The 13,636-nt window shown below is 36.5% G+C and overlaps 1 protein-coding gene across 1 annotated transcript in view; it reads right to left on the bottom strand.

Annotated features, from left to right (window-relative positions):
• The window catches only part of lmbrd1 (LMBR1 domain containing 1), a 54,180-nt gene that overhangs the window by 6,736 nt on the left and 33,808 nt on the right, over positions 1–13,636 (bottom strand). Inside the window, exons 8-14 of the mRNA XM_010756531.3 lie at positions 13,506–13,631; positions 12,441–12,593; positions 9,540–9,604; positions 9,266–9,368; positions 7,234–7,338; positions 6,998–7,147; positions 5,974–6,055 (exon numbers count right to left, since the gene is read on the bottom strand). Of these exons, the coding sequence (XP_010754833.1) occupies positions 5,974–6,055; positions 6,998–7,147; positions 7,234–7,338; positions 9,266–9,368; positions 9,540–9,604; positions 12,441–12,593; positions 13,506–13,631 (784 nt within the window). The remainder of the gene's footprint in view (positions 1–5,973; positions 6,056–6,997; positions 7,148–7,233; positions 7,339–9,265; positions 9,369–9,539; positions 9,605–12,440; positions 12,594–13,505; positions 13,632–13,636) is intronic.

Here is a 13,636-nt window from a genome sequence, read left to right as displayed (position 1 = left end):
AGCGTTAGCTTGCAGCCAACTAGTTAACACCCCTTGTTTGGAGTTTGCTTTCAGGCGACATGATGGATGTACATCCAATATTTGCTAGTTTTTTTTTTTTTTTTGGTCTCAATCAGCTCCTGAAGGGAAATAGCTGACTCATTAGCTCCTATTGCTGAAAGAAAATTTAGGGGGGGGGACCTGCCTGCAGTGGCAAGATACAAAGGTGAAAAATATTGATTAGAGCAGCTTCAGGCAAAAAGTATTATTTTAGACTTCTTAAGAGCATAATCTTTAGATCAGAAAATGATTTTAATTCTATTAATGAAGTCTTCTGGCACAATAGCAAACAAAAAGATGTTCTTTGAATCTGCAATTTCATTTTAAAGGGTAAGGGGTGTCTGTGGATTACAAGATGGGCATTTTTTCTTTCAGGAAAATAACTTTTGATTGACATATTCCATTGTAACACAAATTGATGATGATCCCCTTGATGCAAAGAAAATTACCAGTAATTTGTGTTGGGGTTGAGGGAGTCGCCTGTTGAAAATTGCTTGGGCACCTGACATCTCTGAGGCAACACATAAAATTATGACCATCTTCTCCCAGAAGCTCTTTAAAACAATGCTGTGGAAACTGGAAAGTTGCTAGGAAACAGACAGCAGTCCAAGAAGATATGCCCAAGAGGACCTTTATTGATAACTTGAGCTACTGTATCAAAAACAAAACCTGAGGTTGAATATATTGCTTTCAACGTGAAATAAATTTTCTGAAAAATACAGTTCCATAATAAGCTGCCTTTCAGTAAGAAATGATTTTATTGTTGACATAGTCAGGTTTTCTAAAATGCCTTTACTGTATGTACAATGCACAGGGTTTATTAGCAAGTCTGAGATAAATGTTTTGGCACAAGAATATCTTGGTTTTGGGAAGAAATTGAATGCTGTGGACAGAATGTCATTAAAATTGTCAGCTAGACTGTCAGGGAACTAATGTAACCAATAATGGGTGTTGCAGATGTGATGATGGAGGCCTTAATATGACAGCAATAAACAACCGAGAAGACAGAGAGTGTGTTTCTTGGCTGAGGGAGTGATCATTAGAAATGGACAGGAATATAGCTAAATGTGTGAAGGAAGGCGTCATAATGAATTAAATCAAATGCATCAATAGGTGAGGTGAAGGTCTATTTAAATGCTGTTCTGGTGGATTATTAACATTTGACATACTTGACAATTGGACAGAATTGTCAGACAAAGAAAAAAAAATCATAAAATATGAACCATCATATTGTCTGAGAGGAGTTCTTACTTAAAGGGCAGATGGTAGATGTAGATGAATTTAGATGGAAGTCAGAGTTTATGATCAAAGCAAGACGCCCACCATAAGTAGCAGCATGCAGCATTGTGGTGGTAAGAATAATTTGAAAGAGCAGCCTCATCTTATGCAGAGGTTTCCTCAGGTTTCAGCTAAGCTCCAGGAAGCTAAAATTTTTTAAAAATAAAGTGGGTTTATATACAAGACGGAACTCAAAGTGATAGGTGCTGCAAGGGTTCAAATATTTGTCAATGACTTGACAGAGAAGGACTATGGATATCATCTTAAAAGGACGAAGATCAAACCTAAGTGCTGCTAAAATAAAGATGAAAGCAGCATCACTACTGTGCAGAGGTCCAGAGAAGAGAAGTCCCAGTAATACACAAACAGAACAGATTTTTCTTTTCCTTAAAATACCTTCATACGTCATGTTAAATCACATACTGACGAAGTCAGGGTTCAAGGTGTCTGGGGGCCATGGCAACTCATTCTTGAGGATTAATTTTCATTATGCTGCGTAAATGAGTAATGGTGTGATAATGACCTTAGAGTAGATAATGGAGAGCTTGACACTGAGTACCTGCTCACCAAGATGTTAGTGTCATTATACCACTGTGACCAACTGGCCAATCAGTCACAAGCTTGACTTCTACCCCCTTTTGCCTTCATCTTTTGATCTACTGTCACACCAAGGCTTATTACAAAGCAATGCCATTCTACAGACAGTATAAATTCATTTTTTCTTTCTTTCTATTTTTCTACCACAAGGACAGCAAGGAACAGTAAGGACCATGAAATTTAAAGAATATGTGACTGCCAATTAATTTCCATAGTGTTCATCTTTTGCTACAGCAATGTCATAAAGAATACGATTTTATTATTTCTATATTTATAATGTATCTTAATGATATGGCTCTGTATTTTATTGAAAAAAAGTGCAGGAGCTAAATAGAATCCATCAAGAAGTAGTATTATATTATATTATTATGATAGTATTATTATAAGACCTAGCCAACATTATAACAGATAGTGTATAGGGTATAGTATAGCATATGTACATAATGTGTGTTACATATTCTCCTTTGGACTGTTGTACTGTATTTTATTTATTTATAATAAAATGCACCAAAAACACTGAACAATGTAAATGCCATAAGAACTATTTCCTGTTTACCAACAGTAGATCATTCTGCATTTTTGTTCTCAATATTGTCTGATATTAATATGGTCTGTCGGATTATCCAGGCTTTTCAGATTAAAGCTCTTCACAGTGACACTGACACACAACAGAAATAGCAGTACAAACAGCACATCTTAGAGAAGTACATTTAGATGAGCTGGTTAGTTTACTGAATGGCACATAGCCATTTATTTCTCTACACCCTGTCCTCCCTCTCTCTCTCCTCTACCTGCTACACTGTGCTACTCTTATGAACAGTTAATGAGGTAGTTCCTCCTCCAGGAAAAAAAAGCTGCTTTATTCAGATTAGAAAAGAAATAGTTGCACTCTTTGACCACACACATGAAATCTTTCACCTGTTTTACAGAAGATCGATAAGCTTTTGATTGTATTCCCTCTCAAGTCACATGTGCCGTCTCTGCTTGACACTTCCTCCTCTTCACAGTAGGTGGTACAACTGCTGTTATGAAAGCAGCAGCCATTTCCAAGATGGCCAAAATAGGAGCAGATTCCCAAAGCTGGTCAAAAGAGAGAGAAGAAATACTGCTGGCCATTGTCCTAGTGACTCCATGACTCCTTTAATATAACAGTACTGAAGAGCGCCAAAATGTCTGTGTAAATTAACAAATTCCACAATCCTCTGACATGTGCCCTCAGTAATTAACATTACTTGGCCAAAAACTGATTTCTGATTTCCAACTGAGCTTCCTGTGGTGCCAGGAACACATTTTCACTTTATTTCACTCACTTAATCCAGCTCAACGTCAACAGCTATCTATAATTTCTCTATTGGTCAGATACAAAACAGCTTCCAGGCTGCAATAAAACAACATGACGAAATGTTGGGGAATCGTGGCCTGAATCTGTTTGCGTTAATTGGGACATTTGTGGGACAGGGAACAAATTATTTGTTTGAGAAAAACAAACAACCAAACAAAGAAAAGCCAATCAATTTCCACAATGTCTCAACAGTCATGTAAACAAGACTATTAGGGGGATTGTCAGTTTATGTAATTACTGTATGTCCACAGTGCTGGCATTATAGTCCCGTGTAATTTATGTTTCTTGACTTTTGCAAGACTTTTTTAAATTATTTTTTTCTTCTCTATGTTTATTGTTATGCACCAACATACATGACTTGGCAATAAAGATGAATGCAACCTCATTAATTAAGGATAATGCGATCTGACTTTATGGTCGTTTTAAATTTGAGTTGAAACTGTGCTTGCACAAATGACTGGATCATTGTATTTTGATAAAAGAATTGTACACATTATAGACACATTTTGTCCTTTTCAGATATAAACTTATCTGAAAAGGACAAAATTTACCTTTGGCTTTATGACTTTTACAGTTATATCATAGGAGAAACAACTCTGGACAACTTGTCACTATTTTGTATTTATTCTTTTAAAAATATGCTTTAACTTAGCTAACCATGGAAATAGCAACCACTGACTACCTTTTGTGCAAGGTGCCACCGATGCATGCTCAAAGAGGTACATTTCTTTTAAATGTCAAAGACATTACTCCATTAACACCTCCATGTTGTATGACCCTGATGTAGCCACAACTGTGAACTAAACCCACTGCTAAAAGCCTATCCAAATATGTTAATCACCTCTGCCTTCTCTCTTGATTCAGTTTACGATTCAGCTAATCATTCTCAAGCTATTTCTGTTTAAACGAGCAAAGCATTAGCTTTGATCAGTGATTTTTTTTGTAAAGGCTAGAATAGGATAGTAATATTTTACAAATACAAACTTAACACCACATATTTTATCATCACCTTGTGGCCCACAATAAGTAGCTTTGAAAATTCACTGAGGCATACACTAGTCGCAATCTATTTATTATGGCAATTTCTCAGCTCAGCTACCAACAGCATCTCAACTCTTCCTACACTACAACTGCAATATAACTAATATAACAAAGGAGCATTGATTCAACATCAGTGTTACAAGTTGTTCTTTCAGATAATTAATTTGGGCAAAAACTAGCCAACCTACAGGCAGGAGAGAACGTAATGTATGCGTTTACACATCAGATTATTGTAAACAAATGATTTGATCTCTGCAGTTACTCTCCTGGCTCTGCTTTATCTATCTATTTTTCCGCCTGTCTTCCCCTGTCTCAATGCATTTTCAGTACTGTTGGATAAAGACAAAATTATTCATGAAAACAGAGTCAATAATGGCAATCTCAAACATCTTTGTTGTATTCATACGCCACATCATCACTCCAAACTTTGCTGCAACAACAGGTCCAGGCTCACATGCATCTCCTAATGGCAATAACAGGCATCATATTCATGCGGACTGACACAATGTATGGGACTCAGATCACGTGTGGAACCCAAAAATGCAATAATAATAATATCACAGACATACTGTAAATTAAACTCCTCCTCAACTAACATATCCTACAAGGCTAAGTAAGGATGACAACCGACCAACAACAGTCCTGAGAAAGAAAATATATTTTTCTTCAAATTACCCTAATATACTTGCATCCCTACATTAGATTAATTATTCAGCAATGCTCTGCTTGAAGACAGGCACAGTCAAAGGAGAACAGTAAAAGAAAATATATAACGTTTAGAAAATATCAATCAATATGCTTAATATAATATTGACAGTGAAACCCATCAACACTCTACTAGCGACTATAATTGCGATTTGCAAGTCTTCCCCCGGCCTTTGTTGTTTTTTTTTGGGGGGGTGGGGGGTGGGGAAGGGGGGGGCGGGGAGGGGGGTGTGGGGGGGCAGGGTTTTTATTGTTTGGGGTAAAATTTCCAGGACCTTGAGTCATTAAATCTATATAAATATATATATCTCTATATATATTATATATATAATATATATATATATATACACACACACACACACACTAATACACACTAATACACCTCCGCTAACACAAACAAGCAAGAGCCCACACTCCAACAGGAGTTTCCAGATGAATTTACTAAAGTCTAAAAGTCAGTCAGTAAGAAAACAAGGGCAGGAATCTGATGTGACACATCTGCCTAAGAATAAAGTATGTTTATGATCTTGTTTGTTTCCTTTAAGGCTTTGTCGGAATGATAGATATGATAATTGCATCATATCTGCTCTACCACCACCAAGAGCATTACGTACACTCTGCAATTTAATAAATGATTGTGATAAAGCTCACTGGTATGATGTACATTCACACATTTGTGTTTTCATGGCTGATTTATTGTAATAAGCGTTGGCATGGAGACAGCAAGAGTCCATGTACTGCATTAGTAAATGTTTGTCCTTGGTATTATTCCCTCTAATGAATAATGAATGGTGATAAAGATTACTGAACACTGAACAATGTTCTACACAAAACACCTGGTAGTACACTGTTCTTCCTTTCTTCTAGTATAGACTTGAATAAATCTTTGGTGACGTTTTCTTTCAGTTCTTCCAACATCTCACTATTGGACCAGTGCTACCTTACTGTGCAAGCAGAGATGACAGACTTACCCTCAGGCGCGTCAGCATCACAGATCCTCGTGGTGCCAGAAGTAGCATTTCCAGATGTGAGACCTGCTGTGGGCATCTGACTCTGATCAAAAAACACAAAAGACATGTATATATTTTTAGCAAAGACACACCAGAAACTATCGCATGTGGTACAAACAAATTGTGGCTTGTGAAGAACCAGAAAACCATAACCCTGAAAGTCTATAATAGTAGAATAATACCTAAAAGCAACTGGCTTTTACTCATAAATGATAGAATGACCTTCATTTTTTCAAATATGTGGTTCTAGATGTGTTTTGCCATGGATAAATTCATTAAATAGGCATAATTCAGATAGCAAACAAAATTTAATTAACATATATTTTAAGGATTAGTTTTACTTAGAAGAACTTAAAATAATACTACTGCACATGAACTAAAAGGTATAAATTTAAGGAATTTACTGCACACACTTTTTTATAGTCACTACATACAGGCTACTATAGATGCTAGGCTGGTATATATTGCACAGACACACAATGTATTCAGATGCTGTAGGTGAAAGCAGAGAGGAATAAGCCATGTTTACCCTGTGAGTCATATGTGAGACGATTCTTTTATTTGAAAGGAGAATGTTTCAGCAAAAACAACACCATGGTTCATTTTAATTATGTTGTTTGGGAGATTTTTGGAGATGAAGCACAGACACGGAGGGTGCATCTAAACTACATGCGCACACCCACACAGAGAGCCCAAGAGAGGGAGAGGGAGCAGAGCTACATCAGATCACACAGAGGGTAGACTGTCAAACAACAGATCCGCACAGTAATAACCACACAGTCTAATACAGATAGACAGAATCCCAAAAGAACAAGAGTCTAAAAGCCCTGCTGCCAGCCTGCAGAGACAAGGCTACTGCCTACACCCAGCTGGACCGAAATGGTTTGAATCTACTGACTGACCGACACCTAATCTCAGAGCGAGCTCTCACCAGCAAGACTAAAAACCTAGGAATGCACAGACATGTATGCACATTTTTCCTCACCTGTACAAGATACTTCTGGCTGCCATACATGACATATTGTGGGGCTAGGCTGTAGATCATGTAGCTGGTGTGAAGGACAATCAAGAGTAGAATCATACAGAGGAAGAGAAGAGCCTGGGGGCGAGTTCTCTTAGGTCTTATTTTGTACAGCTGGGGGAAAAAAAAGAAAATGGTCATTACTGGCTCAATTAATAGTGTATTTGCAAGGTAACCTAAGAAGTGGGATCTTTATTTACCCTTATCCAGAAGAACCAGATGCCCATGTTGCGAATGCCAGCCATGGATGTGACTACAAAGTACATGGTGATGACCGTGATCAGGATATAATCCAATGGAAAAACCTGTGATATAACAATGACAGAAGTCAACCACATTCCTAATTTAACAGTCATATATTAGATCATTATCACTTTCAGAGTGAAATATTTTGTTTCTCAACAATTCTTGGGAGCTGTTAATGAGCAACTATTATCACGCCTACTTGTTCTAGCCCAAATAATCAAAAGCACATCTGAGTTGGTCACTGTGATTCATTCAGACATTGTGAAGACTGTTGGAGACCAAATATTGTATCCCTATTCTCTTCTTGTTAAAAAGTAAATCAAGTAATCAATTATTTTAACTTATATAAAGATAGATAATATATATATATATCGATTGTGTTCTGTAACCTAAAAATGTTAAGATTTAACCTCAAACCTGATCCCTGTATAGTACTGTATCCCATTCTTTGTCTGGTGCACTTAATTCCCTAAATACCAAGGTCATACTTTTAAACACTGGACTTAGACATTTAATCAATGCTAGTATCTATGAAGCAATTATTTAATGGTCTGAGCTGCCAGTCATTTTTTCTCTGAATTCTGCTGTAGAATACTAAGTTTAACAGAGGATGTTATGTTGAGTGTCCAGACCTGCGGTGATCACTTGGAGGAAAGAAGCAATAGTAGAGATTTAATAATATGTCGATCTCAATAGTTGACATTTTAAAAATGTAAAAATAAGGCTTTGGTCATTTAACCACATTGCTAATACTTATTTTTAGAATATGCCAGTTTATTGATGCAATGAAAATTCTTAAAGAAGATAGGATTTTGGACAATGTCATATTAAATAAAAAGACATAAAATGACACACAGACTATGATTGTTGTGGCATTTCTGTTACTATATGGACCTCTAGACTTCTTTATATTATTTCAGTGGCACTAACACAAAGAAGTTAATTCTGATTTATTAACAAGCACACAAGTTTTACCAAGGTTTTCTTGGGATTATTTTTTGGATAGTAAAATAAATTGCTGTTCTATGTAGAAAGTCATTTGCATGTTGCCATTGACTTATCACTTGTAATATTCCATTATCTGATTTCTTTGTGCATGATGTAGATACACAATAGCTATGGGTAATGAACTGATTATTTTGTACCTGATACTTTTACTCCTTTGATTGTCTCTATTTCCAGATGTGATTCACAGACAAATGTATACAATGACAACTTGATTGAATGCATAATTTAAATGCCCCCTGAAGAGCATACAGAGGTTTTACATTAGTTTAAAAAATGACATGATAATCATTTACAAATGTAGTAGATGTTGTATTAGACTGCATTGCACTGCAGAGGTTACCAGGTTTTGTTTTACTGAATAAAAACTTTGCATCATTGTACATGGTGTTGTAAATAAGTGGTTTCAGAGTTAAATAAACTTCTACATAAAACCATTTGTGCCAACTATACAATGCATATTTTTGCTAAACTTTCACAAAAGCATTTCATTTCCTAATTTTCTGTAGACTGTATCTATATATAATGCATATAGCTGTGTTAACTGTGCTTGTCATGTTGTAATTTCTCCCCGCCCTGCTACCTTAGAACATTAAGTTACTGCAGAATGCAAAGTGCACTTATGAGGGTATAATTCCCTGTTTTCTAATTTTGTTATCTTTTGGTCTTTGGTAAAATATAAGTTGTACCTATCAGACCGTATTTAAAAGCAACAAACTTTTAATTGACATTTAAAGCAATATGACTCATTAAGTGTATATAGCTGCTTTTGGAGTTTAGACTTTGTTCAAGTGTACTATATTAAAGTATATGCATAAGTTTTTAACAGTATTACAAGTGCATTTAAGGATAGCCGAGAATATACCTTTTAAAATATGCTTCATTTAGGTTAATGATGATGGAGACAAGAAAATATGGCTTTAAGCACATCTTAATTGAGGATAATCATTTGTTCACCATGAGAGATGAGAGCATACTCACAGGTTGTAAGGCTAATAGAAGTTCATTCAGAGGATTGGTTAGGTTGGTGCCAAAAATTATGAACCCAGAGCTGATGCCAGCAGAGTGGAGAGCTTTATCCAAACTGAAACATGCAGGAAAAAAAATGTATCTCCAGTATTACACATTATTAAACAAAGTCAAAGCAAATGATTACACTGTGCATTGTTGTCACACTGCCTTGCTTACATAACACAAATTTATAAGTATGTATTGTGTTAAGAATTATGGTGTTACGGGACATATCAGGACTTACTTTGAAATGAACAGGGCAACAGTGAACAGCAGTGCAACCAGGATAAAGAAAATGCCCAGCAATATCTGAAAAAAACAAACAATAATATAAACACATTACATTACAACACCAGTGACCCACAACCAAAGGGGGGATCTGTACCCCTCATGTCCGAACCCCAATAAAGGAAAATGTATGTTTTCAAAGGCTTCTATTGGGTCAGTAAATATAACCTTTCCACCATGTCGTTTGTCAAGGAGAGGGGCCATATGGCTTGGCCAGCCACAGTTTGGCACCTTTGCTTAAGGTGACAGGGGGAAGCAATGGCACAGCCCAGACAGAGCAGGGAGGTTGCAACCAGGGAGGCAAAAGGTGGGTGGCAGCCAAAAAGGAAATAAACCCTATCAACTGCTCACCCTGAAGGAGGCCTTGGCTAAAATCAGAGCCACAGTGAAGAAAAAAAAAAAATCAGTAAATATAATAGATAATAATATATAATATATGATGTCCCAGTGAAGTACAGAAAAAGAAAACAGAACAATACATGGCAATATTTGGCCCTTCATCACCAGTTATAATGCTAATCACGTGTCAGGATACAAGAGTGCTCAGGTGGGAAAAAAAATATATATACAAAAATGTTTTCATTTTCTCACTCCAGCATGTTAGAACCCCATGGAAGTATCCATGTCAATGCCTAGATGCAAACACTACATTTCGATTACATTATAATAACACAATCAATCAAGCAAATTATCTTTGACAAAACATCCCTTGATATAAAGTAACTGATTGTAGCAAAGCATCAATTACAATCAAGAAACTGATAATCATCACACTTTTTTTTCATGAATGACAACCTAAAAAAGTTAGGTTGCTCGCTGGAGGGAAATTACAATCATTCAAATGTTTTGGTTAAACTGGCCTTATCTCCTAATCAAACCCAACAAAAAGACGAAAGAAGAGATTTCCTATTGATGCAAACAACATTATTGTATATTAAAAAGTAAAATACAATCCTAAGGACTAAAAACACTTTTAACCTTTGTTTTATGGTCCCATCAAACCACAGTAATCATTTGGTGAGGTCCAAGCTCTTTTTAACTGTAGATGTTGCACACATTTAATAACTCATTTGTGCTTACCAACAGGGTTGAAATAAAAACAAGACAGCATGTGTTTGAGAAAACAGTGGCACAACTGCTCTGGAGAAATCACAATCATTTGGCTTATCACTCTACGCCAGGGCCTGAGTATACAGTAAATAAATCTCCTAACTCATTACTGTTTAAATTTGAGTCAGGGGACCGTCATTAGCAGCAACCCCCTTGGTTAAAGAAAACTGTTACTGGCACTGGTTTGAAAATGTTTGTGCATGCCTGCAGTGCAGTAAAATACTGGAAAATGAATAGCAGTGGTAAAGTAAAATACGAACTAGGAGAAATCCTAGTTGGTGGTGGAAATCGTCCTGTCCTGAAAATGTCCAGAAAATGTGATGTAAAAACAGTGGGACCTATTTTGACTGCATCACCTACTATGTCATGTATGAATATACAATAAGGGCAAGAATGAATGCTAATGTGTGCGCTGTGCACCTAGATATGCAAGAGGGTTTGGTAAAGTGAAATGTGAATGGGAAGATGTGGAGATTATTGAAGTCAATCCTTACAGTCTGTAAGAGGTAATATACAAATACATGTATGCATTTTTACATCCGTCTGGTGAACCCTTTAGGACTGAATCCATGGTAACCAATATGTAGAATAACAAATAAAAACATTTTTGATTGTTTTTGGTTTAGAAAAATAACCTTGTTCCTGACCTATCACCATCACATTTAACAAGATTAATTACAGCCATGATTCTGTGTATTTTAAGCTATATTAGTCATGGCAGCCTCTGGGCTTCTTGAATTTGTAATTAAGTATTTTTTGATAATTAAAAATGCAATGCTGTTTATGCCAAACAGATTACAAAGATGCTAATGATCACAGCTGCTGCTCCCTGGTAAACGAGTGGTTTGGTTTGATAAGGATACAGTACGTAATGTTGGTGACAACCTTGAGGGATCTTGGTTCTGCTGATTATTTCTTCTTAATGGAAATGTGTGAACTGGTTGTGTGAACTGCAGTAAACTGTGTAAAATGTCTGATCAGTTGATCAATTCTATCAGAATTCAATTTAATACGGTTATTTTGTGTTAGTGCTGATTGTGTATGATTCAGACAAAGTACTGACGTAGAGGTCATAGGTGCAGATCAGTGCATTACTTCGAGACATTTGCCACTGGAAATGATTTTCAAAGCCTTAAACAATCACCCTCCCTTCCCAAACCCCCTTGGGTAAATTTGAATATGGGAACAACAAAATGAAAGTTGCATAGATACGGTCCAGGTATTGGTTGCCCAACCCAAAAAAAGTAAAATCAAAGAGAAGTTTGTGGTTGCTTTGGTTTATCCCTGGGGAACCATGAGATCCTGCCTGAGAAATGTGAGACTCCCTGAGAGACTTCAGAGTAAATTAGGTGAAGAGACTACCCGTGGGAATCGTGTAAATATGCAGTTGTGTAAAGTAGAACTAAAAGTAAATCTAGAGCAGTCCAGATTAGAACTTGAGCACAACGAAACAGTTTGGGAGGAACACATTGAAGCTGGAGAAAATGAACAAAGGCAGGAGACTTGACCAACAAGAATTTTGAAATTACACTACTATTAAGTGAAAAAAACAGCTCTGGTATGTTGCTTAGCCCAAACCTGCCTCTGCTGAGAAACCAATTAAAACAAGGCCTCAACACATAAAGCTAAAGAATGACATTTGTTAGATGACATCCACTATTTAGACATTGAAAGGATTTACCTTTGTTAACAAAACCGTCTTTATCTGACATTATTTCTGTGAATAAGAGCCATAATAAAGACTCACTTTGACAGGCCTGAGAGCACTTCCCACTTTAGTGCAACAGTTCCTCTCTGCAATTTCCAGGTGTCTCCCCCTGCGCCGGAGGACCTGCAGTTTGCCCTCCAGCTCCTGCAGGTTTTGTCTATCCCTTGATGAAAGGGGACGTCCATCAGTACACTGCCGAGAAGACCAAAAAGAAAACAAATAAATCAATAAAAACTCATATGCATGTACTTTTAGTTCAGATCTGAGATGGCATAATTGGAAGCTTTATCAGATTATTTGAAGTAAACTGCAAGAATGCTGGAAAAATGAAGGTAATGGGCGTACCCAGTGATTCCCAAAAATACCCATTAAGAAAAAAAAAACAAACTTCAAAACATATCCAAAAACGTATTAAGCATTCTCTTTAGATATACTGGATATATGAAGGATTAAAACATTGCAGTCTAAAGATTCACGTATAAAAGCTATAATTAGTACTATGACAAATTATGTAATAGAAATGGGAATTTCTCTAACTTCAATTTCTTTTCTTTTTTTTAATTTAAAGTAGACTATTGCTAATCTGTGTTGCACTTGAGTTTCCTAATCTTTAATAATTGTTTAGCAGTAAATCTATCTGTGCAGCGGACAGAGGAGGAATGATGAACACACTGGTCTTAAGTGTTCAACTTCAAGTTGTCACTGGCAACTAACAGCAGCCAATAGACATTCAGCTTCCCTGCTGCCTACAATCGAGAGCTTGGTTGAAAAGGAGAATGCTAACCATCCATAATTGCGTGCTAAGACAGAGGAACACAACACAAAAGATAAGGAGGAGGGACTCATCAGCTAGAGGCTATGAATGTGTACCTTTTAATGAATGCATGATTATACACTAGATTATATTAGATATTATAAAAGAAATACATTTCAAAGATCATTGCTGGTATAACTGTTGTATAACTGTGGTATAACAATGTAATGGTCTATATCTTTTCACCTCTAGATTATTGTCCACGACTTCATTCGATGACTCACAGGTAAAATGTACTATGTTTTTATGTCACATATTGTGCCAGTGCTTAGTCATTTGTTGAGACCAACCTTGGATTTCAGCTTCTCTATCTGATGTTCAACATCATCAATGTCCTCTGTGTTCTCCAGGCGTTCATACACCACACTCCGGGTGCCTTTTATCAGATTCAAAGGCAGGACAGACATACCGTATGCCTGAA

The sequence above is a fragment of the Larimichthys crocea genome, chromosome III (genome assembly GCF_000972845.2).
Source record: "Larimichthys crocea isolate SSNF chromosome III, L_crocea_2.0, whole genome shotgun sequence".
Taxonomy (NCBI): Eukaryota; Metazoa; Chordata; class Actinopteri; family Sciaenidae; genus Larimichthys; species Larimichthys crocea.
Note: the sequence above shows the minus strand (reverse complement) of the source record. Positions and strands in the feature narration are given on the sequence as shown.